Source organism: Corapipo altera, unplaced genomic scaffold, assembly GCF_003945725.1.
Source record: "Corapipo altera isolate COAL_440 unplaced genomic scaffold, ASM394572v1 107b, whole genome shotgun sequence".
In the NCBI taxonomy this organism is placed as follows: domain Eukaryota; kingdom Metazoa; phylum Chordata; class Aves; order Passeriformes; family Pipridae; genus Corapipo; species Corapipo altera.
The window spans coordinates 1,387,794-1,415,179 of record NW_020884951.1 but is presented as its reverse complement, the minus strand read 5'-3'; the positions used below and the strand labels follow the sequence as shown (position 1 = coordinate 1,415,179).

Sequence of the window (27,386 nt, the reverse complement as noted above, 5' to 3'; positions counted from 1 at the left end):
GATTAGCGAGGTTTGTCCTGGAGCCGGGATTAGCGAGGTTTGTCCTGCGCTGGCAGATCTCTCCCTGCGGCTGGGACGGGAAGGGCGGCCGGGTCTGCTCAAAGGGGGAAAGATGAGCTCCAAGTTTTGGGAAGTAGTCGCTGTGTGAGCTGCTCCCCAGCCTGGCAGGGGCATCGTTACCACTCCCCCTGTCACCCTCGCTGTGGCACCGCAGATGACAAGTTAAGGATTTTTCTGTGCTGTTGCTTCTTTTGTGTTTGAGAAAAATAGCCCTTGGTTCCAGCTTTCTTTTGTACTTGAACTCAGTATCATAAAGACACTTGAAGCTTAAAAAAGGGGTGGTATGCAAATGTGGCATAAGCATAGACTTTCAGCTTACAGTGATAGATGTTTTCAGCTTCATGTAATGGAGAGCTGGTTCCTGTGAGCTATGTTAAAATTAGGAATTAAGTTATAAATTTTTAGACTGAAAAACTGAAAAAAAAAAAAAAGTATCACTTTGGCTTTCATTTATGGCTAAAATCTACTCCTTTTAAGCTGCAAAATTCAATGAGAAAAAATCAAATACAGCTCTAAGCAGATAGAAAAACTGGTGCCAGAAGCAAAATGAATGATGAGCACATGATTTAAAGTTCAGCTGTTTAGAAGAAAGGGGATTTAACACAATATAAGCCCACTGCAGAAGAATTTGCAGGAAAAGTTTAGGATTTTAATGACATTCCCTAATCTTTGTTTGAGAGGAGACAGTCGTGTGTGGTTTTTGTATTGCTGCCCTACATGAGCAGAACAGTAAAATCCAGAGGATGGGAAGTGCAAAGTTCACAGCTCAGTGATAAGGATATTCCCCCCTCAGAGCACTTTTCCATCTTCTTTCCCTTAGGAGGATTCCCAAAGCTGAAAACAAACCAAGCAGGAAACCTTGATGCTTTGGGGGGTTCAAAGCCTCTGGATTTTAAAAGAAAATTCTGAAACACATGAGATGGAGGGAGGAAGGGGTGGGAGGGGAGGCTGAGCACACATTTCTAAATGACTGAAAATGAGAATCCTCCTCGGTTGATAAAAATCAGTGCCTTTCAAATCCTGGACTGGGGAGCTCTGCACAGACACAAGTAGCTCCTCAAGTCCCCTCAACTCTCATTAAGACCATCCTAAGGAGGCACAAAACGTGCAAACCTGCAGCTCAGACTCCTGAGGAGCTGGGATGGAAACATTCCCTGTGCAGGGAGAGGATGCACTCCCAGCTGTAAGATGGTTCCCCCCTCCAGCTGTGACCTCATGGCTGGAGCACCAGGGCAGGAATTGAGGGAATTTGAGCCAGACCTTGGGTCAGATCCCCAGGAAAGGGTGCCCTGTGGGAGGGTTCGTGGCAAAGCAATTTGGATTCTGTTCTGCTGGTGCTGCCTTGGCACTTGGATCATGGCCATTGCAGCCATGGAGATTGATTCCAGTGTCCAGGATCCAGTTGTGCCAGCTGTCCCTGACTCTGCTTAAAGCATTTTTGGGATCTGGGGCTCTTTCCTGGTGTCTGAGTGTTGGTGGAGGGTGTGGTGGTCCCAGCCTGGTGGCTCACAGTGCTCCAGGATCCCAAACAAGACACGGTGAGCCATCTCATCACAGCCTGGGATGGGTTGGGTTGGCTCCTGGAGCACACAGCCACCCTCAGGAGGTCTTTCCAGGTCAAGTGTGTGTGCAGAGGCTCACTCTGCTCCTCCTCCCTAAATAAGGATCCGATTTAGTCTCAGGGAAGAGGAGCCACCACCTTTCACAAAAGGGAAATTCTCTCCCTGAAAAGAGGAGTTCTTTATTCCCAGAGCAGACAGTGGCTCTGCAAGGCTTCCTCCTGCACCAGCTTCCCAGTTCAGCCCCATAAAAGGGGGTAAAGATCCACCCAGCTCCAGAGCCAACCCAGCCTTAGCTGACCCCAGCTGCAGGAAAGTTTGCTGAATTATTTGTAATGGGTTGGGTTTGCAAAAAAAGGAGTCTCTTTATCCTGGCAAGTGGAATTAAGGGACATTCATCAGTCCCTGAGCCCCGAGACAAAGGTGGGTGCTGGCAGCAGAGCAGGTTCTTTCTCTGGACCAAACACGATCTCATCGTACTTGGAGCCCCTGTTATGGCTGTGAACAGACAGCCACATCACATCTCATATTTTCAGCTAATAATATTCCCATTTTCATGTCTTGAACCTGCAGATAAGGCGCCCTCTTCCACCCCAGCCTGTGCTTTGCAAGTGGAAATCACCATATTTAGCAGTAAAAACAGCATCCATCCCTTACACAAAATGTCACTCCCCTGCTCTCAACTCATGGTTAGCAATCTGATTTCTAAGAAACTTCACTGCTCAAACATCTATTGTTGGTTGGGATTTGATATTTTTGCAGTGTGGAGTCATTTCTTACTTATTTTAACACTTTAGTGCAAATTCCCTGTCTGTAGTTCTCCCTGTGCTCCCTCACATACCCTTCCATCAGACACCACAGGATATTTTTCAGGACCTGAATGCTTTTCCACACAGGTGAGGTGAGGGAGATGACATGGAAACCCCAGTCATGCTCCAAATTCCTTGCTGAGGAACGTGTCCCGAGGGGAACAGGGAATCCAGCAGCTCCAGGAAGAGATTGGGGATCTCCAGGGTGCAAGGACAGACCATGGAGCAGATGAAACCAAGGCTGGTGATGCCACATCCATGCTCTGTCAGAGGGAGTTCTGTCCAAGGCCAAGTTGGACGGGGCTTGGAGCAGCCTGGGCTGGTGGAAGGTGTCCCTGCCCATGGCAGGGGGTGGCACTGGATGAGCTTTAAGATCCCTTTCCAACACAAACCATTTTATGAGTCTCAAACCTTCCCTTTTCCCCACAGAATAAACCAATTTAAGAGAATAAACCCCTATTTTATCAACTCTGCGGTCAATAAATGCAGGGCACAGATCCCTCGAGGTCCTAAACAGAGATCGTGTCCAGCCCCATGGAAAGACTGTCCCCAGCACCCCCAAGAAAACCAAGCACAGCCCCTCACACCCAGCTCAGCTGGCCAAGGTGAAATAGGTGTTTGTGCTGCTGGGCTAGCAGCTTGTTGGTGCTAATGGATGCAGGGAAGGGGAAAAAAGGCCCATAAATTTGGGATAAAGAGGTGAAAGTTCATCTCTCCTGCTTCAGCAAAAGGGCTGCAGAGGATCCCAGTGGGTCGGACAAGGCCGGGTGAAAGGAGGGTTTCATGTGGCTGAGAAAAGGCACCAAGGAGCCAAAAAGCCAAAGCAATCACCAAGGAACCACTGGAAATTGTGTCAGGGAAAGCGAAGAAAGGAAGCTTGTTGGGCAGGCCCCTGACTGGAAAGCCTTTGGAACTGTAAGCAAATAAACCCTGGCCTGTTGTTGGAGTCCCCAGTGGTTCGGGGAAACAAGACTCGCTTATTTTTTATGTTTTTTTCTTAACCACGCTTTGTAAATAAACAGGGCGACATCAAAGACACGGCAACCTCCACCACAAACATTATTCCTGGGTGAAAACGACCTGGTCAGACAGAGTAACTCTGCTTTTCATCAGTTCATCAGCTTTTCTTTGCATCTAAATCTTCTCCAGTGAATCAAGCCATGCCATTGTACAGCAATCCCCCCTCGGTGAGAGCCCTGGGGGTCAGAACAAGCAGCATTCCTGCTGCCCTCCATCCACAGGGACAAAGCAAAAATAATGTAAACTTTGCTGGGAAGTTTGGGGTGAGTTCCATCATTTCGGGGCTGTGGACCAGCCCCCCTCTGGAAGCTGCAGTGGATGGGGAAAGCCGAGCCCGTCAAGGGTTAAAGGGGTGATGTAAATGGAGAGAGACATTCTCAGTGAAAACAAAAAGAGAGTCATGCCCTGAGGATCAGTGGCTGAATGTGGGGTAAGGCAGTTCACTATTCTCTTCTGAAGGAAACATTTTAATTAGCTCAATACAAAACAGATACAGCCCAGAGAAGGCACCACGAGCAGGAAATGCTTTGTAAGTCTCAGAGGACAGTGAGGAGACAACGGCGGTGCTGAGCAATTAAAAACCAAAAAAGAAAAAAGGAAAGAAAAAAAGCAAAGCGCCTTTAGGGTTCGCTCCGGGAGAGGCTCAGGTTTCCTCCTCCCTGCTCCATCCTGGAGGAGAGTTAAATTGGGGTCCTGCTGCAGTTCGTTCACAACAGAAGGTTGTGCTGAACTTGGAGGGTGTGTGAGGTCCCCCAGGAGCCAAAACCACCCCAGGAGAAGGGAGCGGCCGGTGCTCTCCCACCTCATCCCAGCGGGTCCCGGGGCTCTCCCGTGGTGGCTGAATGAAAGGAGACGCCTCGGGGTTCCCGTGTTTTGGGGCTTTTTTTCTATCAAAGAGCATTTGAAAAGCAGCTGGTGAATCCTGACTGAAGCGAGTAACTCACAGTTCCACCTTCCCAGCAGGTACAGGAGACCTTGTTCCACCCACAGCAGATCCCGGGGAGTGTCGGGACCGATGGCACTGAAGGACCTCAGCACAATAAGTGTCAAAGCCATGAATAAGAGCCTTCCTGCCTTGTCTTTTATGCTAATCACCCGAAAACGTCCCCTTTCCCCAGCACACCGGCCGGGCATTCACTCGATAAACCGGGCAAGAAAGGCTCTTTGAAGCTCCACAAACCTTCCCCGGACTTCAAAGTCACACTTCTGTCTGCTCCTGTCCTACTGTTCTCGAATACTTCACTTGGGATTAGGAAATGAAAGAGATTAAAGCGTTTCTCTCCTTCCCATCGCTTCGGATGGTCAATAGAGCTTTGTTTACAGGCAGCTGCTCTGCTTCCCACCCTGCAATCCCACCCTTTCCCTGCTCCCACCACACCAGGGGAGGTGACTGGGAAACTACGGGAGGCTCTGGGGAGGATGGAGAGCTCACAGACTGGTCGGTTTAAGAGCCAAGCCCAAAAACTGGTGTCCCAAACTATTTCCCATCCCCAGACATTTGTCCGGATCCAGCATCACTTGCTCGGGCTGGTCCAGTTTTCCATAAGCCCACACTGGGACAACAGAGCTGCACAGAACCAGTTACTACCCTGACAGCCTCAAACAGGGGAAGATCAGACACCAAATTGCCCCAAACTAGAGGTTTGTCCTTATAACCATTTTCAGTTGATTCTCTTGGAGTTCTCTACAACCAAAAACGTCAAATGAAACTTTTATCAAAAAGCAAAAGTACGAGTCAGTGGAGATCCCACTGCAGGAACTGAGTTACAAATAATTTTTCAGGTAGAAAAAGTTTCTTTTTCATCACACAGCTTCCATTTTACCTACTCAAACAGTTGCAGTTTATCTCGCTTTCTTATGGTTCTCCTGCCTGGAAGAACTCGAGTCCTACAGCCTTATACAAAATTATCATCTCTGCAAAAATCTTCCAAAAAATCAAACATCCCCCCCAACAAAACCCTTTTTTTTGAGCCTTCTACTTAACTGAAGTGGACTGAAGGAGGGAAATAAGCCCCAAGAAGTTGCAGGAGTGAGTTTGTGGTTGCAAAGCCGTAACCTGGGCTCGGTGGTGGGAGTGAGTTACACATCCCACACTGATTGTAGCAACGGGGTCAGTACCAGGGAAGGGCAAACTCTCCAGTGAATGTAGTTCTTGTCAAGAGAAGGCACAAAGCACATGCTGTGCCCCAGGAAAATACCTGTTTATTGCCAAGGTCAGGGGCTGAGGCAACACAAGTGGTGCCATGACCTTGAGACACTTGGGGACCAACCCCAGAGAAACCCCCAAATTCCCAATATCCCCACATGGAATCCGTCAGGTTTTGGCTTCTGTACCTATAAACCCTCTGTTTCTCAAGATTTAAGAGATGACCTGAGCTCACACAGTGATAATCTGGCCAGAGGTCCCTGAGATTTGGAAGGTTTTCACATCAGGGCTGTAGCAACCTCACAAGAAGAGGCTTTGCAGTGTTTAGTTATTTAAATGAACACACAGGATGTCCTGGAGATTCACACTGATAAAGTTCCACTCATCTGACATCTCACAGGAGAAAAAGAAAATGTGGTGATGCAGAAAATGTCAGTCCTGACCTTCACCCTGTTTTTCCTGACCTCAGTTTGCTGGACATGTGGAGAATGGGATCTGTGGGAATGGGCTCAATGGAATTACAGAGTTTCATTTTTACCTGCAGTAATTTCTGTTCTCACAGATAGTTGTTGATCTGAGTCAAGCTGCAGTGTGGCTGTTTGGAAGGTTTCTTGGGGTGCCAGGAGGAGGAAACACAAGAATTGTAAACAGGATACTCAGGCACCATAGGAAGTCACAGGGACAAGTTTTCCTTTCTTTCCAGTACATGGAGGATGGGATATTTCTACAATGAAGGGCAAGTGGGAGCAAATCCTGGAGCTACTCTGCTGAACAATAACTCTGAATAACAGGGTGACATGAGTAAGTGATGGTTGCTGTAGGTTTGCTTGTACTATCCCTGATATGAGAGAGAATATTCTGAATATTATCACAATGAAAAGGCTATTTATTCTAAACACATCCCTCCCCTCCTTTACTGTCCTCCCAGTTTAAGTATAGGATTTAAAGCTTTGCCCTGCCTGAAATACAGAGTGGTAAAGTGGTCTTCTTTATATTTACTTAATTCAGCTTTTTTAAAATATATTGCTTTACTCTTTCCCAGCAAGACAATAGCAGTGGTGCCCGTGGTGTCCATGAGGAGCATCCTACTGCTTTAATCCCTGGTGAAAAGGGAGGAAAGTGAATTTTACACTCCAAAAACTCAATCTGTAGAGTCATACTACAGAATTTAAAGCACATGGCTGGGTTTCAAAGCCACTTGTCAGCTTGTTTCAACCCCTCAGGGTTCCATAGGTAAACAAGCCAGGCTGTATTTTAAAGCCCATAAGTTAACTAGACAATTGCTGGCAGGCAATTCCCAGAGATTACCCACTAGAAAAAACTGGGATAAGACCTTGAGGTTGTCTGGTGCAGAGCAGGGAGCAAAGATTAAAGTGAGGCAGCATCTTTTCTCCTGTGTGAGGAGCAGCTGGGTCAGGCAAGGAGCACTTTGCCAGTGGGAAAGGGGAGAGTTTCAAACCTGCTGTGCCAGGCTGTGTCTTGAGGAGCTGCCAAAGCCCTGGACAGATTGGAAGGCGGGGTTTCCATCTATGTGAGGCTTCAAAGAACACCCAGTCCCTCTCAAACCTCCCCAGCCAGGACCCAGATGTGAAGCCTGGACCAGGAGAGTCTGGCACACCTGGTTTTCACACACTTACAGGAGTCACATTTCAGCATAAACAAAAAGTGTTCCTGATGGAGATAACAGGCAGCTCTGTACTGAAGGGGAGGTACAAGCCAAGAATTTAATGCTTTAGGCTGAGGGTTAAGCCAAAGCATAGCTATTCCTGTTGGAGCTCATGTGCACTTTTCAATCCAATAAGTTCTTGCTTAAAGGCATTTTAACTTTCAGGCAAGACCTTTCCTTATTTAGACTGCCACAGATCCAAAGAAAGTGCACATTTGAGATTTTACTGCTATACTTCCCATAATTTAAATGTTTGATTTTTTTTTAGGCTGCTTCACAACAAAGCTCATTTGGTCGTGAATTTAGTAGGAAAAACTCCTAGATGAGCACAAGCCAAAGGGGTGCAAGGAACAGTTTACTCCCTACCTGTCCTTGTGAAGCTGCACAGTGAAGTCCCTGCTGTAGAAAAAGCCCCAGGGTGGGATTGCTCTCCTCTGCCATTGCCACACTGTCAACATCAACCAAAGACAGATCTGTCCTTGGTCTGATCATCTGCTAGTGCTGGACATCATCACAAGTGTGCAACTCAAAATGAAATCAGAAGGAAGGAAGAATTGACTCAGGGGGATGCAATGTGTGCACAGAGACATCTCCAAGAGCCACGGGCTGTTCTGGAGCTCAGGGCACAGCAAAGCCACCCAAAGCACCCCTTCCCTCCCCAGCCTGCAGAGAGCCAGGGAATCCTTCAGCTGGGAAAAGACCTCCTTTGAGTCCAACCCTCCCACAGGGCTCCAACTCATCTTTTTGGGTGTCCAAAGGTTCAGGTCACTTGAAAGCCAGCTGGGAAGGGAGATCTGCTCACCCTCCCTTCCTGCTGCTTGGCTTTATGTCCAGCTAACCTACAGGGTGTGAAGATGAGGTGCTGCCTCATCTCTGGGTCACAGCACTGGTTTTGGGAAGCCTGTGGTTCTCCAGGCATCCCCGGGTGAGGGCAGAACTGGCACCTTCCACCTGGCAAAGCTGTGGCTGTTCCACCTTCCCCAGCACTTGACATCCCACCAGCTGATCCACTGCCAGCTCGAATGCAACAACAGTCAGCCTGAGCTCTCCTGGGAGGAACACACATGGAAAGCATCTGATTTTGACCATTTGCATCCCAAATTGTCCCAAATCCATGCTTTCTCCCCCAGTTTATTTGTTTATATGTTGCCATTTCAACCTTTAGCACAACTCAGTGACACGTTTGCTGTCGAAACTGCGCTGTCAGGAGAGGATCCTGCTCCTCACAAGGGTTTTGGCTCTAAGTCACTCAGAGTTGTAGCTATTAAGAGGTTTCTTAGATTACAAGGAGATTACAAACTTTGTTTAGTATTTAGTTGGCTGTGGTTTACAAGGCAAAGGTCTCTCCCTCAGTGACCCAGCTTTGCTCCACGTTTCCAAGATGTGCCGTGCCCACGATCCAACTCCCAGACCCTCCCTCAGCTCACAAACCCTTCCTGCTCCAACCAGGGAGACTTTCCAAGGGTTTATGCTCACAGGCATTAAAAGTACTTAGAATAGCAAGAAGGGAAGATCAAGACAGTTCAGAGAGCACTTTTTTTCTAACAAACAATGTGGTTACATCAACCCTACGTATCTCTAAAGCCTGCTGAGCTGGGACAAAGGTTTACAACACGAGATTTCCCGAATTTCAGGTTCCAAACCTCGAGAAAGAGTGAAAAAGAAAGGCAGCTGTCAGTACACGTTAAGGAATCCCTTTTTGGGAAGCATTTTATCCTTGCAAAAAGAGTCCTTTTGGAAGTAATACCATTTCTGCAGATGTTTTTAAGGAAAATAAAAAAGGGCAGCAATTTCCAGAAGTGGCAAACACGACTTTGGGAAGTGTTTTTGAGAAACATTTCTGAGGCACAACATGGCAATTTTTCACTTTGAAAAACATGTGTAAGGATGCTCCCACTTTCAAGTAGAAAAAAGGCAAAGCAGCTCTTGGTTATCGTAGGTTTGGGGTTTTCTTTTAATATTTTTGCTTCAGAAAATGCTGAAAATCCACAGAACTTTCCTCTCAGTTTTTAAAGCAAACACTAAAATTTTCAGCTTCTTTCATCTCTTTTTGCAAGTTTAGGTGAATATTTCAGACTGTTTGATTGGGCAATATTGTGAGTCCACAATTCAATTTTTTTCCAAACACACTGGGCCAATTCCAGCCCAGATTTTAAATAAATATGTTTCTAAGCAGCAAGCTGGAATTAGGGATCACTCTCCTTCCAGTAGGAGGATGAGGGATGAAAGGAAAGGAAAGGCTGAGTGCAGCAAGTGATTTCAAAAAATCCCAATAACAGTGGAATCTGTAAAGGCCTCCCGTAAAATTAATTCCTGGTCTGGTTTGCACGTCCATTAATTTGGGAAGGGAAGAGAACGTGTTCTCCTGCACAACTACCTGGGATGACTGATGGCAACTCTCTCTCTCCTTTAGGATGAAAGGATCCATGATGGAGCCGTGGTAGCAGAGTGTCCATCAGCCTCCCTGGAATGCGTTCCTTCGGGAAGGGACGAGCTCACGGCCTTATTTTATGGATGTCCCTGCAGTAGACTTTGAAGGCCTTTGGAAGCACATCCCAAACTTGGCATGGGAAACCACAGCAACAATCATACCTGTCTGACAGATGATTCCTTCAAGTACAACCTGTATGGAGCCGTGTACAGCGTGGTTTTCATCCTTGGCCTGATCACAAACTGTGCCTCCCTCTTCGTCTTCTGCTTCCGCATGAGGATGAGGAGCGAGACCGCCATCTTCATGACCAACCTGGCGGTGTCCGACCTGCTCTTCGTGTTCACCTTGCCCTTTAAAATCTTCTACAACTTCAACAGGCACTGGCCCTTCGGAGACAGCCTGTGCAAGATTTCTGGCACGGCCTTTCTCACCAACATCTACGGGAGCATGTTGTTCCTCACCTGCATCAGCGTCGACCGGTTCCTCGCCATCGTGTACCCGTTCCGCTCCCGCACCATCAGGACCAGGAGGAACTCTGCCATAGTCTGTGCTGGGGTCTGGATTCTGGTCCTCAGCGGTGGGATTTCAGCTTCGCTGTTCTCCACCACCAACGTTTCCAACACCAGCACGACCTGTTTTGAGGGTTTCTCCAAACGTATCTGGAAAACCTACCTGTCCAAGATCACCATATTTATTGAGGTGGTGGGGTTCATCATTCCCTTGCTCCTCAACCTCACGTGCTCCTCGTTAGTTCTCCGGACTCTGCGGAAACCCGCCACCTTGTCCCAGATTGGGACAAACAAAGAGAAAGTACTGAAGATGATCGTTGTGCACGTGGCCATTTTTGTCGTGTGCTTCGTGCCCTACAACTCCATCCTGTTCCTCTACGCCCTGGTCCGGTCCCAGGCCATCGCCAACTGCTCCCTGGAGAGGTTTGCACGGACCATGTACCCCATCACCTTGTGCATCGCGACCCTGAACTGCTGCTTCGACCCCTTCATCTACTACTTCACATCAGAGTCCTTCCAGAAGTCGTTCAACATAAAAACCCAGATCAAAATGGATTCTCTTTTCAAGACAGAGACACCTCTGACAAAGACGGCGCTGCCGGCGCCGCAGGACGAGCTGAGTGACCAGGCCATCACCAACGGGGGAGACCCCACCTCTGAATCCCATTTCTAGAGAGATGTTTACACATGGAGTTATCCCCCATTAACTCTTGATTGACACCCCGTGTGGGAGGGCTGCTCCACAACAGTGGGTTCACACGTGGTGTCGATGAAGAAAAGCTGCTGGGGGACGACTGCACCCCCAGACAAACCCTCACCCAGGGATGGTCCCGTCGGACTCAACGGCTGAACACGAAATACAAAAATCCCAATGGGTCTCCCTCTGGAGACCGTGGATAGGCAACAACACGTGCACCAACCGAGGAGGAAACAGAACAACTCGAATCCCAAAATGCCGACATTTGGCATTCTTCTCCCCCGGCAGTTGACGTGGGGACCGGTTGGGAAATAGAAAATTTCATTTTCCTGGAGATTCCTGCCAATATTTCCTGGCTTCTGGAGATGCATCATCGTATGTTAACTCAGTAACTTCACACAATATGTATGTTTGCTTAAAAAGGCATAATAAAAGCTTGTGGCTTTTCCTTATTCCACTGCAAGAGTGTGCAGCCTGGTTTTCCTAGAGACAGGAATTTACTGTGTGGAGAAGTTTGAAGTGTAAATAACTGTTTTGAAAGTAGGCAGAAGAGTTGCTTGGTGACAGAAGAGAAAAGTAATAAGAGAAAACATAATTAATAATGCAGTGTTGAAATAAGTTTCATTTTTGCAAGATTAAGCTGCCTTTTAATTTATTTTAAATTTAAATGCCACCTCAAGGGAGAAGGAAAGAGTGAAAAGTTCTGTTGCACCTGGGGTTTTGTATTCAGGGGATTATATATGATTATTTCTGAGAAGGGCTGGGCTATACAAAGTCAGCTGGAAAAGGGCCTGAACCCCAGAATTCTTCCAAGGGCAAAGCTCTTGTGTGGAAACCAAGAGCAGCTGAAGGACCACGGAGCAGTGACCTCACTGGATTATGGACAACTGGTGTCAGAGCAGCCAAATAGGAGAAAATCTTGTGAGTGGTTGCTTAATCGGTTTTGCTACACAGTCAGTTAATTAAAAGGGCTCAAAGTAACTCCCCAAAAACAGTAAATCAATTTGCTGCACTCTTTTCTTAGTTGGTTACAGCAACATTGTCTTGTTTTCCAATTCATATATTCCATTTCCTTTTATAGATGTCAGAAAAATACAGAAAGTTAACTGTCTGCAGTCATTCCATTTGATCAGATGGTTCATTTCTCCAGCTATTGGTTCATAGCTGAAGCTCTGCTGACCTACACAGGCTGATTCATTCTTAAGTATGAGATGCACAAATGGGGAAAACAATTTAAATTGGACAAAGTATAAAGTTACAGCTTATTAGATCAGCAATCGACCTTTTCCACAGGACAGCATAAAGCTACTTCTAAGACTATGCTGCCAAAAAAAAGAAAGACTAAGTATTAATTGAACAGATGTTTTCCACTCAACTGTGTTTTAAGTGTCTGTGCTGAAGCCTCGTGAGATGTGAGAGCTGCACGTCCAATGTGATCACTACTCAAAGCTACAGAGGTTTAAGTGTGAAAAGAATTCAGCTGTAAAATATGTTAATGCTTTGAAGGGAATATTTATTTAGCACTGCATTCACTTTGAATAAAGAAGTCAGTTGCTTACCAAGGCTGACAGACCCCAGAAACAATCCTATTTCAGCCCTGAAGTGTCACTTATTGGCTCTTACTGGAGAAACAGTGTTTGATCAACTCCTTGTATAGAGAGAGTGTGAGAGCAGCCAAAATATTCTGTATCATTACACATCTCTCAGTTCCAAGTTACAGTGAGATTTGCTGAAAACTTGCACACAAGTTTCCAGCAAAGACTGGCTGGGGAGGGTTTTGCTGCATATTAAACCCTCAGATGAGTACTTTGAAGCAGAAAAATGTGAAAACAAGGAAAGATCTTTCACCCAAGTTGGTGGATGAGGTCGATGTGGCAGGACAAGGGAATTTCTCAGCAGCTGGGAAGGGTTTGCCTCAAGCAGAAGGAGGAACTGGACTTTAAGAAGCAGCAATATTTGCCATTTAACCAAGGCAAAGTGTCAGGCAGTGCCCTGTCCCTTTCCTACCAGACCCAAACCCTTCAGGGGGATTTTTCAAATCCATATTTCCTTTGGCTGGTGAGCCCGTTCCAACACTCCCCACAAAGTGTCTGCACTGCAGAGGAGCTGCTTCTGTGACTTCACATCAAAAGGCAGAGTGAGGCCAGAGGGATTTTTCAGGTTTCCATCCTGGGAGGGTGTTCCATGTGCAGCAAACCATCCTTCACCCCAAACCATCCTTCACCCCAAACCATCCTTCACCCTGGGAGAAGAGGAGGGTTGTGGAGCCACCGACAACTCTGACACATCCCAAACTGGGTGAGAGATGGGACACCCTCTTCCACCACCCCACCAATAAATGGTTGTTAAAATCGTGTTTAATGAGACAAGAGCTGCGTTTTTAGGGATGGGAGAAGGAATGAGGGTGGAAAGAATTCACTAACAAGCCCTGTTGTTTGGGGGTGGGTGAGAGAAGGAATGAGAGTGAGAAGGATTCACTAAAAATTGAGAGTGCATTTAGAATCACAGAATCCTGAGTTGGAAGGGACCCACCAGGATCATGGAAGTCCAACTCCTGGCCCTGCACTGGTCACCCCAACAATTCCCCCGACGTGTCTAAAAACCCATCTCCCTATTTGCAAGAAAAATATATGATACATGAATAAAGGTTCTTCTCCAAGGCAAACCCCTGATTAATTCAGTTTTACAGAGAGATGAGGGACCTGTTTACACACAGCCTGGTCTCAGTGAGCAACATCCAACTGTCACCTTGTAAATCTGATTTTAAAGCTGCTTCTTCCTACTTGCAGGCAAGCAGCAGCCAGATGAGATTCCTGAATTCTGTGGGGTTTGGGAGCTTTGTGGGACAGGACTGTTCTCACACGTGGTGGCTGCAGATTCATTTGCAAGAGTCCTGCAAGACCTTGTGCTCACTGTGTTCTCCACAGACCTTCCTCTAGTTAAATCCAAGGGAAGAGAGAAAAATCCAGCCTAGAAACCACTGTCTGGACTTGTTAAGGAAATGTTAAAAGAGGGAGGGGGGGAAATTCTGTGGGACTGGACAAGCTCCAGCCTCTATATCCATGGCTGGACTGTAATCCCAGTATAATGGGTGTCTTTTTTGAAGCCAAACCAGTGCCAATGGTTACAAATTTCTGTTTGCAGTTTTATGGGGCAAGAGCTGTGGTTGATATTCTCACATAAAATGTAACACTATCATCATGTGCCAAATGCTAACTGAAAAGAGCCATTATTTTGTAATTTAAGACCTTATAAATTATATGGAGATCACATGTTGACTGACACATCTGGTGGGAGAGGTCTTGACTGATCTTTTTTTTTCTAGGTCAGGTACACGGAGTAAACACTCCATGGTTTGTGTATAAATAACCAGTTATGCATTCAGAGAGAGGAAAAGTAATTTTTCAGATGTCAGGAAAGCCAAGCTGGGAGGAGAGGGTGGTAGAAAAGTAGATTCAGAGTTTTTCTGGCCAAGGGGCAGCTGAGTGTTCCTCCTGCCCTGACAAAGGGCTGTTGTCAGCAAAGGCAGATGCCACAATCATGAGTTTAAAAACAAAAATCCAATTAATTAGAAGCTGATGCCGTTAGCTGAAGCTGAGACAGGACCCAGCAATGCTCAGCTGTTAAACATACAACATAAATCCTGGATTTCCTTGCTCCCAGCCATCTCCCTGTTCCCACTGCCCAGCCCTTCCCACGGCATCCATCCACCACGAGTTCCTCTGAGTGACACCAGGGGCTCCACACCAGGTGAAAGGTGCCAAGAGCTCCTGGGACAGCATCAACTCCACCAGCTTTGTACAGTCACTGCAAACTTTCAGGGCGTGTCCACAAAACCAAGGGCAAAGGGGCAGCACAAGCCACTTATGAAAGTAAGGACAAAAGGCTCCTGTCTGCTCCTCCTCATCTCGCTCACTGCAGACCTGCTATGTGGATTCAGCCTTTAAGTCCCTCTAAACCTATCCCTGGGACATTTTAGGCAGCTCTCCCTGGGCTGGATGATGGAGTGAGACTCAGCAAAAACCTGTAGGACCCAGAGAGGGCTCTGACAAGCAGCTGGTGAAGGAACATGGGATCCAGCACACTGAGGAGATGATACAACATCTCTGATGACCTTCCCAAAGGCCAGTGTCCCTTAGGATTCCCCAGTAACGCTCCATGTCATTCCCAGAGGGTGGATTTGCTGCCAAACAGGCAGGGATTTCCCCTCTCAGAACAGGGACAGCAGCAGGTCCAGTGAAAGTGGCTTTTGGAGTGACCTGCTGGAACCCCAGGACCCTCAGCACGGGGTGACCCCAAAGCTCTGCTGTGTCCCCCAGCACAGGATGCAAAGAGTTCTCTGGGCAGGATTTAGGAACAGGGACAAAGCCCCCCTCACTTCACTAAGCAGATTATGTTGCTCAGCATTAATTTAAGAAAGAGCCATAGTTTTTCCTCACAAGATTAGCAGCCCAAGCCTTGTTTCCCCCTAATACCAGGAAAGCTGTAAGTTTTAGTTCTGAATGCTGACCTCGAGCTCACCCCAGAGCCCAATCTGGGCACGAGCTGGGTGCTCACCCTCTGACATGTTCCTGAGAGTCACAACCCCCAAGATACCAATCCCTGGTTGTTCTGGCACCCCTGAAGGGAGGGTGGCCATGGGGGGAGGACAACAGGGACCTTTAAGCCACCTCTGCAGCTCAGGTTGGTGCATCACAGAGCCCTTCTCTCAGAACAGAGGGCAGGGGTGTGGGGAAGGGATTTTCATTCCCCTGTGAAGTCTCAAATACAACCCCTGAACAACTCCCTGGCTGATAACACCAGCACCTCAAAGCCATCTCATCCTTGAAGCTCAGCACCAAGGCAGCATATCTGTGGTTCAAATCAGAGTTACCCAGACTGAAAAAACACTATTTCACTGTTTAATATAGAACTGAACCCACTGCACACATCATTCACACTGTGCAGCCTTCTGACATCCCCCAGCAGACAATCACCTTCCTTACTCCAAGAGCCTGACTCATGCTCCATTTTTATTTAGTTGTCTGAACCTGTTTGGGTTTGCACCCCTGCTCTCAGAACACCTTCTGCTGATAGAGCAACATGCCCTTGGCAAAGAATAAAAAGTACTAAGAACATCCTTTGCAGTTATCAAGGAAGCAGCATCTGAGAAGGGACAGTTCTCACCATATCCTGTTACACAAAGCAGGACAGACTGAGGCTGTGGATCAGTCACAAGGCCAAAAAGAGGAGGGAAGAAAAATCAGGATAACCACCATAAAACAGTGAAAACAACTGCCTGGGTGCTTGAGGGGTCTGTGTGTGACAGACTGGGATGGCCTTGAGCCAGGCTGGGACTGGTGTTAAAACTGCAGGGCTGGACCTTTAGGCTATTTAGGGATTTTAAAAATCACACAAGGATTTGTCTGTCACCAAAACCTCAGACTTTGAGTGATCAAACATTTCAGTGAGGGGTCCAAGGACAGTGGAACACTCAGAGGTTGTTTAGAAGTAAAAAAACCAGCAAACTGATATTGTTACTAATTGTGAACAAATAACAGACCCCTCAATATAGAAGCCACTGAACATTAAACCCACATAAACCTGTTATAAGCAAAAGTGCCTTAGTTACTACTAATTAATCAAATTTTTAGTTGCACCTTCTGCTCAGGCCATCAATCTTTTCCCACAGTGATAAGAGGTACAGAACAAGTTGTTGTATTAGAGCCAGAGATTTGTTATTCAGTTTAAGGGGTATTTTGGGGGTATAATTCACACTGACAGCACCAGTTTGTGTCCTCAGGGCCTGAAAAGCTGCCCCACTACAATGCCCAGGGCACACTGATGTGGAGAAGCCCCACGTGCCAGGGAACCAGCTCTGAATGACGTGGTAACAGTGACTGAGAAATGCAAAAAGGTCACAAGTCTGATTCTTTCTAAACAACTGAGTGAGCCCCCAAAATCTTTGCAAGGTGCTCTGCAGAAACAACATTAAAAAACCACCACAGCTCTGCTACAGGAGGACTGACCCAGGGGAAGAATAAGGAGTCCAAGATAACCCCAAATGCATCTCCAGGAACTAATTTAGGGAATTCTAGAAGGAGTAGCTTGTACTACAATGGAGGGTAAAGATCTGGGGACATGTTTTATGGTTGTGCACTTGGCAGTGCCGGGTTAAGGGTTGGACTCGACCTTGGATGTCTTTTCCAACCTAAACAATTGTGTGATTTGGAAGGAGGAAGGCTGAGGGAGAGGAGAGGGGCTGTGTGTTGGAATTAGAACATAAATTTCCCCAAATAACATTTGGGCTTGAATCTTCCCCAGGACTCACATCCCCTTGCCAAGCTGGGTGAGCGCCAGGCAGCTCACACCTGAAACCCCTGCCTCGGTCCAGCTCCGTGCTCCAGGCTTAATAAATCCCAGCTCTGGGCAGGGATTGCTGGAAAGGGAACAAGGTTTCCATTCGGGGCTTGGTTTGCACCTGGCCAGCCCCGAGCAGGAGCAGGGCCAGCCCCGGGTGTCTGCACAGCCCCAACCTCAGCCCCTCAGGTGCTCTCCAAACAGATTTGCAACGGGGGTTTTGATGACAAACAGGAGGGTTTTAATCACAACAAGCTGGAATATGGTTTTGCAAACGATTTTTAGCACCTTGGACTGGAGGTTTTGTCTCCATCTTAGGCTGGAGGAGGGAAGAAAAGCCCGGCCCATTGCCAAAGGCACCCCCCTTGTCTGTGAGTCACCGCTTGACTCTGCCTGCGGGACAGGAGCCATCTGACAACAATAGGAGTCTGCACTTTGCATCCCAGAGTTCAACAAGCTCACGAGCCCTAAAAATAAACCCTGCTAAGCTGCTGAGGTCGTATTTTCCTCCCAAATTTCCTGCTGAGCCACTCCAGCCATCATTTGACCACATACTGCCTCATTGATAGACCTTCCTGGTTATAGGCAGAGAGGTTTAATTAGGAAGGAAGGAAGAAGGGAATTCCTGTTGGTGGGTTGTTGTTTTTTTTTTTTTTTGAGGGGGGAATAGGAGGGAAGAACAGATGAGACAAGAAGAATTATGAGCAGTGTACACATTTTCCTGGCACTGGAGTTGCTGCAGAGTAAGGGATGCTGTGAAACACCTCCTTCCTCCTCACGGGTCTGTCCTTCCTTCCCTTCATCAAGAACGGGTTAAATAAAGCAACATCTGCAGAAACTCCACAACAAATGAGCCCTAATCAGGGAGAGATAAATATAAGTATCTGGGATGTGTGTGGAGGTGTAGAATACCAAGGGGCTTTGTGAGAAACGGGTGCCAAGTCACTTGAGCAGCGGATTAGGGTTGGCAGGGATTCCAGGGAGCCTGGCCCAGCACTGGGAAAACGTGCTGCAGGACTACCAGCCACGGCAGCACAGACAGGAAAGTACACACTGAGTGTCCCAGGTCAAACAGGACAGCTCAGGGAGAAGGGAAATGCTGCAGCAAGATCTATGTCACAGATGTGTGGAACAAACTCCTGATTAGGCAAAGAAACTTGTGGTTCATGAACAAAGCTGGAATTACCCTGGGGTTCAGGATGACTTGTCTCACATGTGGGAGCTCCTAGAAGCAGCTCTGTATAATCTTTACATCTTCCTGTGTGTGTTTAGGGAAAACCCAAGGCCAGAGTTCCCGTTCTGACAAGAGCTGTGATTGGGAAATGGGAGCTTTAGAGGTCACAGTTTCAGAAAAAGGGGTTCTCTGGATGTTTTACAGGCCAGGCTGGACAGGGCTTGAAGCAACCTGGGCTGGTGGAAGGTGTCTCTGCCCATGGCAGGGCATGGAACTGGATGAGCTTTAAGGTCCCTCCAACCCAACCCACTCTATGATCCTATAAGGGGGTCAAATCCTCTGCTCCTAAGGGATGTTCTCAGTGCTTTCCCCCATGGAAGCAGCAGCCTCTGCACCAGCAGTGCAACATCCCTGATTCCTGCAGAGCCTCTTAGCTGCACTGCCTCATCATTAAAAATGACCTTTATCTGGTCCCAGTGATCAACACCCCCCATCTCCCTGCTCCAAACAGGAAACCCCAGTCAGCACCACGCAGGGCTCTGAGCAAACAGTGACTCTTCCAGCAGCTGTTGCTGCAGAGTTTTCACACCTCTCTCTGTTCTTCCCCTTGCTCTTCTGCTCCAGATTTCCCTGGGGGGAGATGGGTAACACAGGAGATTTAAAGCAGCTCCCCATAAACCCAACTCAGTTTTTCAGCCCCAGCAGGAAAATCTCCTCTGCTGAGGCTGCACAGGCAGTTGCAGCTGGAGCAGGGGGAGCCCAATGGCTACAACAGGATATATTTTTGCTGGCTTTGTCTCACTTGACTGCTGCAGAAAGCAACCTAAGGGCTCTAGGCAAGGAGCAGAGATCAAATTTACTTCCTTTCCTTGCAGAGTTTGAAGTGAAGGAGTGTATTCCAGAGTGCTCTCTTATGAAAACATATCAAGCATATTTTTACTCCTTTTTCCTCCCCCCTCCTTTCTCTTTTCCTTTTTTGCAATAACCTCTGGATAAAGCCCAGGGCCTGGTGTCTGTCTGGATCATTGACACTGCACTGGATGGGCTGAGCCACATCCCAGTTTGAGGTACATTAAAGGACGTGTTCACAGGAAGAATTCAACCAGCTCAATTTTGGGCCCTGTGAGAGGCCTGTAGGCACCTCACAGAGCTGCTGAAAGCTGTGCCTCAGCTTCATAACACCCTCCAAGCCACAACTGTGAGGGGCTTATCACACAGAGTCAGATTGTGCAGCTCAAGGTCGCGTCTTGCCCTGCATGGAAGAGCAGAGCCCAACTGCAGCCTCACACCACGGGGAAAAAAAGCCTCTCACTTCAGTTATTTCACTGTTTTTTTGTTATTTGTTCTTCCCAAACCTCCATCTGCCCAGTTATTTTTGTAACAATGGAGCTCAGCATCGCAGCATTCCACAGTTTGAGACCTCAAGAAGCAATTGGCTAAAAAACAAGTGATCTCAGAGGTTTCCACTTAATTTCTCAGGACAAAAAGCTGGTGACAGGGGCAGGTTTCTGATTCTGAAAAGCCAGAGGAAGGAAGCTCCATTCCCGTATGGAAACCAGTATTTTAACTAAGGAAACACAGGATCAATTGAAACACAAAGGGATGTAAATACTTCAGAGGTTGAACTGTGTGTTAGGTAGCAAGTCCCAGTGGTATTTTGGAGACTGTCCTAATAAACAGGCTGTTTATTCCCAGCACCATAGTGACCAAAAATCACTGGTGTCAGCTCTGCTTGTACTGCAGCCAGGTTTGCAGGAAATCAGGGAAGGAATTTTGATTACAAGTGATCACTGCTGAAGATGCCTATTCAGAGAAAAAGACTTTTCATCCAGTTCCTTTTGTTTCTTGATTCATAGTCAAGCTCTAATACTATGGCCTGGCAAGCTGGAATTCCCATAGCAACTCCTTTTAAGCAGGGAAAGCTGGCAAAGAGGAAAGGGCACTATTTAAATACCTAATTCCTATTTCTTCTACAGCAAATCTGATGCCAAACACACAAACACTTATTTTTAAGCCTGATCTAAAAGTAAAAACTCCTCTAAAGTGAAAGTCCAATGTGAAAATCCTTCATTTTAGGATCTGCAAATTCTTGGTCTGCTCTTGCTGTGTGGTCTGTGTATCCCTACTCCACTTAACACTTGTGTTTCCTGATGGAAGAGGAGAAATGGAAAAATTTGTGGTGAAGATGCAGGGCAAGAGAGCAAAGGAGGGTTTATTTTCAGGGGAATCACACAGAAACACTTATTTATTCTTCTCTCCTGTAGTCCCTGATGTCAGAGCACTTATCTTTTGTAATCACACTGATGGGCAGAAGAAGAGCCAGAGCAGACTGTTGACATGGAAACTAATTTCCCTTTAAATAATCTAGATTTTCTCCATTAACTGAAGGACTGTTTATTTAGAAATACACAGAAAAGAAGAAACCCAGCCCACTCTGCTGTCCACATTCATTGTTTCTGAGCAAACCCACCCCGTGAGTGGCTCCAGCTCAGGGCTGTGACACAGGTGGGACTGAGGCTGAACCCCAAAACAACCCTCAGAGACTGTGCAGACCTTCCTGAAGCCATCCCCAAACCCAAAGGGTTAAAACCAGGCCTAAAGAGCTGTGCTGAGCTGGCCCAGGGTTAGAGAAACCCTGGCTCAGGGTTTGGCTCAGGGCTCACACCGAGCTCCTGTTCCCCACATTCTGTATTTCTGCTTTTTCAGGGTGTTTTTCCCCAGCCATGGAAATGACACAGGCAATTTTTCCTTAAAACAACAACAACCCCCCCAGACACTGAGCTGTACAGTCCAACCAACCAAGCCATAAAGCCAGAGCCTGCAGACTCCTGCAGTTTGGACACCTGAAGCAGCAAACCCCCCCTGCCTGGGGCCTCGTGCACAAGGCTTCTGCAGACACAAAGTTGACAACAGTGTTTTTCCCCCTCTAAAAATTCAACACTTCAGTCAAATCCAGCAGTGGGAAGCAGGCTGGGAATATCCAGGTGTGCCACATTTCACTTTAGGTGGCCAGTGGTCCAACACGACCATGTGATGCCAGACCACCGTGGCCACCTTGGATTCCATGTTAGTTTTTAAGGAAACAGCTGTGGAATTGTTTCAAAATACCAAGAATTTAGTCTCTAGGCAATATCAGTCTTTCTCTTTGGCCTTTGAAGCTCTGGTGCCCATTTCAGATGAGAAGTGAGGTCAGAATTCCTGCCTGGTCCAAGGCTCAGGGTTGTTTCCAAACACACTCCCATTTCCCTTTACCAGTTCTCTCACATCACCAGAATGGCTCACGAGACACCCCAACAAACAAAAATGCAAACTATTCCATCTCAAAATAAGGCTCTAGATTGTGAGACACCCTTTCTTTCAGCTTCCATGAACAACATAAGCGTGGGCCACCAGCTCCTTACCTCTGCTCCAAAGGGATGATGTGGGACCTCATCAGGGCTGGGGTCTGTGGGCAGATGGTGTTCCTGGCACATTCCAGGACTAAGCAGTCAGGATCAGGTTTGAGGGTCATCCCAACACTTTCTGCCTGTGCTCTGGAGTGGAACCCTGGAAAGGAACAGGTTCATCAGCCTGTGTTATGCCCCTGCCCCACTGCAGGCACAGAGATGTCACCCACCCTTAGGCAGGTGCTGCTTACAGAGCCTTGGGACACTTCTGAAGGTGAGATCAGCCCTAGCTCTGGTTTTGCAGCATCTCCCTGCCCTTGGAAATCCAGCTGGGTATTTCCTGGCAGCTGCTGCTCCCCAAACACATCTTCCCACCTGCCCCTCAGCTGGATTTTACCCAGTTCATTGTGTGACCCTGAGGGAAAGAATCAGAGCTGAGGGTGGGATCAGCCAATATGGGCTGGGGGCTTCCACCTAATTAAAAAATAGAGAAGGCAGAGTGAAAGTCCTTCCATGATCCCAGGGGAATGGGGGGATTCAAGGAGCACCAGATAGAGATGAAAAGGGGACGTGCAAACAACTGGCAGAAAGACAAGAAGGGGAACATGTGACTGGGGAAAAAAGAGGGAAAGCAGAAAGAAACCTGTTAAGAGCTGGAGGGAAGGAGAGAGTTGGGTCCAGAGCAGATGTAATGGGGCAGAGGGGGGAGGTGATGTAGGACAGATAGGAAAGAAAAACCCTAAACAAAGCATAAAATGGAGAGATAAGTTAAAGCAGCATGAATCACATTTTTATAGCCACCCCCATCTATCAGAGGCTGCAACTGTCCCAGAGAAAAGGGCAGAGGCTCAGAGGTCCAGAGTCACTGATGTTATCAACTCCTACACACAAGTGTCTCAAACAGCATCCACACCAGCAGCCCATCCTGTCCTCCTCTACAGAAATGACTGGGCTGGTGTAGCAAGACAGGAAATAAAAACATAGCAGTGCTCGTGCCAGGAGAGCCCAGCAAGGGGCAGCTGCTCCTGTGGGACCCCATATGGGGCTAAGGGGGCAGAAAACCACCTCCTCCCCACTGTGTGGACGTGGGAATTAACTCCTAAATAATTAGCAGGCCCAAGACAGTGAGATCCCATCACAGTTTTCTGTCGACCAGAACACCACCAAGCTTCTACAAGTTTACATTAAACTGATTGAGCCCCCAAAATCCATGTGGTGGGTGCTCAGATTTCTGGGGAAGGCAACTACTGATTTCCTCTGAAACCCCTCAGGGCCAAGGCACCTGCTTTGCTCAGCACCTGAGCCCTCACTGGGAGCATCCCCAGACCCCTTTTTCTGGGGACTTTTTGAACCTGTTTGTGGTTCAGCAGCACAGCCCCTGCTCCAGCTGCAAACTCCTCATCAACCTGGCTCTTGCAGGAGAGTTTTGATGCCAACAGGGGGTGGGTGACTGACACCCCCACTCCCACCCAAACCACATCCTCCCTGCAGCCATCCAAGACCTGACAGCATCCAGAGGGCTGTTTTCATGGAGGTGGAAGTCCCCATCTCCAAGGCTTTCTTCCTGCTCTCAGCTCAGTAAAACTTCAGGAGGCAACAACTCATGATTTAAGGACAGCTCAGACTCTGATTTCACCCCCTCCTCTGTGTGTGCTGCAGTCTGCAGGTGAGCTGGTCATCACTCCTAGATTTGGGGGAAAAAATCGGGATTTTCCAGGGATATGTCTTGTGATTCATTGCAAACCACAAACTCTTGTTCTCTGAACTGCATCCTATTGAACTTGCTGGCTCTGCAGTGAGGTGAAAGATTAATACTGAGCCTTAGAAATCACTGGGGCTTTTTGAGACCCCTTTGAGTGGTGCCAGTAAGAAGTTTTTGGCGAGTTTCAATCCTTCTTTCCCACCAAGGAGAGCTGGAAGGTGGCCAAGGCTACGTGGGAGCCCTGGTGCCTTGGACAGCTTTATGGGAGCACTGGTGCTTTGTTTGTCCTAATTCCCAGAAGGCACAAGTGACTTGTCTCCTCTCCTGATCCTCCTCCTGCAGGAACTCTGTGTCAATATACTCCATAGGAAACGGAATTCTGCACTCGCTGCCATTAGGACTTGGGCCTCTTCAATTAACCTCTTCAGGGTTCCAGGTGCTGTGCTATGACTTGGGTTCCAACATTCCTGGGTCTTCAGGACTCTCCCCAAGGCATGCCCAAATCCCTGCTCTTTATCCCAAAGGACAGCTCTCAGAACTGGGCTGACCTTCCCTTTTTTAAGGCAGATTTTGGGGAAGTCTGAGCCCTGAAGGTGCTAAAGGATGCTCCTCAGTTTTACAAAGTAATTATTTGGGTTCTGTGTACAAGGAGAGCATTCTCCAGTGGCAAAGGATTCCATCCACACAATCAGTTCTCCTCTGGTGCTTAGAAAAGCAAGTGAATCCAAGGTGCTCCCAAATTACCTAGTTTGATTGCTTGGCTTTCTGAACTAAAAGCATTGTCTCACACAAGGGAATAGGGTTTTAATTGCTGCAAAAATAAGGAAAAGAGCCAAGTTTTCTTTTCAGGTGTGAAGTTCATTGTATCCCAGACAAAAGGGTTGTAGACATAAAAAATAAGAGAGAGCAATTCAAAATGTGCATCAAGGGAAGAGGTGCAGAAATTGCAGAGCATTTAGTAAAGAACACAAATCTATTTGTGAGAAATCACATTTTAGGGTAAAAACCACAAAACAATGTCTGCATTAGAGGCTGTTCTTTGAAGACTGGTCCTGGATTATACTTTCAAATTCAGCAACATGAAAGAAAACCCTCAGTAGCTCCAGGCTACAAACTGTGTATGAAAAGCTGCTGAGTGACACCCAGAGCTGAGAAGGGCTGAGAGCACCAGAGGGCAGCCGTGGGACACCAGAGATGTCCTGCAGCTCACAGGAACCAGGAAAACACAGCAGAAAGAGCTGCCTTCCATAAATTCATCTCCTGACAGAGAAAAGTGAGGGTGTCTGTGGAGGAAAAGCATCCTGGCCACCCACACGACCCCTGTAAGTAGAGGAAAGATAAGGGAAAACAATTCATAAGGACCCCTCCAAACCAGCTCATCTGAAAGCTGCTTATCCAAGGCACTGCAAATCCTCCTGCCATGTATTCACAGCGAGAATTTCTCCCCCTCCAGCTGCTTCTTTAAGTCCTTTTCCTCTAATCTGCCTTCTTTTTTCCACCACTGACAGGTTCCTTTGATGAAATGCTTGTTATTCCAATGCCAGGAGTTGTTTTCCTGCTGCACTGCCCTGAGCTACAGATTGACTGTCAGTAAAACCCCAAACCTGGGTTATCTACACCAGGGAAGCCCCATCTTGCACAAATCCCATTGGGATTCAAAGCCACGGGATCATCACCAGGAGGAAATTCAGCAATGTCAGGAATAAGGGCAGAGATAATTAAAGGAGAAAAAAATAAAGGCTGGATCACATTTTTTATAAAGGAAAGGGAGATATTGAGCCATGGGGGAATAAATTCTTCTTTCATCTCTAACAGGAGACTCTAAAAGGAAAGGATCAGAATTACAGAGTCTCAGAATGGTTTGAGTTGGAAGGGACCTTAAAGCTCATCCAGTGCCACCCCCTGCCATGGGCAGGGACACCTTCCACTAGCCCAGGTTGCTCCAAGCCCTGTCCAGCCTGGCCTTGGACACTTCCAGGGATGGGACAGCCACAGGCTGTGTCAGGGCTTCCCCACCCTCACAAGGAAGAATTCCTTCCCAATATCCATCTAACCCTGCCCTCCGGCAGTGGGAAGTCATTCCCTGTGTCCTGTCCCTCTATCCCTTGTCCCCAGTCCCTCTCCAACTCTCCTGGAGCCCCTTTAGGCACTGGAAGGGGCTCTCAGGTCTCCCTGGAGCCTTCTCTTCTCCAGGGGAACCCCCCCAGCTCTCCCAGCCTGGTGAAGTTTGTGCTCAGGAGTTTGTTTGCAGTTTTCCAAAGTACCCAGTGGGAAGGGATGTGCTGCCATCCTGCGTTCAGAGGGACACACAGGACAAGGAAAGGAACTCCTGGCAGCTCTGGGGGGCAGAGAACAGCTCTGCTGTGCAAAACCTCCACACCAGCCTGGAACATCAGCTGCTCTCAGGCACCAGCATGAGGTCCTGACTTACTGCCCCGAGCAGCTCAGCTCGTTTGCCCAAATGAGGTCTAAAATACCCCTTGGAAAGAAAGTTTCTCCCCAGCTGTGTGGTGCTTCATCAGGGTTCTGAAACTCCCCTCAAATGGCACTGAGAGAATCAACAGGAGGATGGGGAGAGTAGAAAAAAAACAACCCAGAGCTGACTAAATCAAATTATTCAACCAAGGCATCACACAAACTTCTCCTCTTCTGCCTTTTCCATCTTGACCCAGACCCAGGGATGGGGCTCAGGTGTGAAACAAACCCCAGCTGTGCCTGTTTTCCAGCTTTTCTCCCACCACTTTCCCTTCTTCTCATGAGAAATTGTTCATTGATCATCAAATTGCTCTCAGACTTCAGTTCAGAGTCACCCTTGGGCAATAAAAGCCCTTGGTACTGAGATGGCAGGGCCACAATTCCACAGGCAGTGGTATAGAAATTCTGGGAATTAGCAGTGTGAGACTCTTGAAATACAGGTGTTTGTAGTGATTCTTCTTATAAATCCACTTATCCAGAGTGTCTTTGCCCTCAGATGGAATTTCAACATCACAGGAGATTTTTTTAAACAATTATTGCTACAAGATGGACACAGAATAACTGTCACACAAGAATCCCAAACTCTTGATGTCTCCATAACCCCACAGTGGGTCAGACACAACCTGAAAGACCCTCAGCTTCCCATGGGAAGCTGATGTGAAACTGTCTGACCTTCAAAGCAGACACAGCTGAAGTGGCTAAAACCGAAAAAACAACACAACAAAAGCACCTGTTCGAGCGTCAGCCAAGCAGAGTTATTTCTCCTTTGAGGTTTAGGAGAACAAAGGGCTTTGTGCTCCCCACTTTCACACTTTTTAGCAAGTTATTTAATCCCAAATTGGAGGTGCTGGAGCTTTGCCCGGGCCCACCACGAGGGCACAGAGGGAGGGTTCATTTGTCCTGTTTTCACGGAGAACAGGCACAACCCTGAGCACTGACCCAGCTCTCCTCCATCCTGAAGTTCTGCTCATCCACGAGCTCAAGTGCTTTTCCAGTTGACTGGAAACTCGAGGGACTGGATCAGCTGCCTTGGCTCTTTCTAGGGAAGGAGGAGCTAAATATCCATGGTTTTGGTAGCAAAGTTGGATGTTCAAGATAAAAACCTGAGAGATAACTTGTGTCATGGAATCTGGGACCCACAGGGATCAGAGTCCAACTCTTTTCCCTGCCCAGGACAACCCCAAAATGCCACCCCCCTGTGCCCAAGAGTGCTGCCCAAACGCTTTTTGTCAGTGATGTCCTGAGAGGTCAATTATTTATTAATGTCAATAAGCCAATGATTTGCAGGTCCCCTCACAGGCCCTGGAATGGTCACAGCACCCAGGGGTGCCTGAGGGGGGACCCTCAGGATGGTGCCCTGCTCCTGGATGGGAACAGAGTGACAGGGACTCGTCGTCACTGCTCCCTCTGTCC

At 47.6% G+C, this 27,386-nt stretch overlaps 1 protein-coding gene across 3 annotated transcripts in view; it reads left to right on the top strand.

Moving 5' to 3' along the window:
• LPAR4 (lysophosphatidic acid receptor 4) overlaps window positions 1-13,253 on the top strand; it is a 14,711-nt gene extending 1,458 nt beyond the window's left edge. The window contains exons 1-2 of one of the 3 annotated variants that reach the window (XM_027663255.1): window positions 4,379-5,089; window positions 9,674-12,462. In XM_027663255.1, the coding sequence (XP_027519056.1) occupies window positions 9,827-10,873 (1,047 nt within the window). In that variant the 5' untranslated portion in view covers window positions 4,379-5,089; window positions 9,674-9,826 and the 3' untranslated portion in view covers window positions 10,874-12,462. Of the gene's footprint in view, window positions 1-4,378; window positions 5,090-9,673 lie in introns of those variants that run through there. The other 2 variants (XM_027663253.1, XM_027663254.1) reach the window with 2 other exon arrangements.
• The last annotated feature ends 14,133 nt before the right edge of the window (window positions 13,254-27,386 follow it).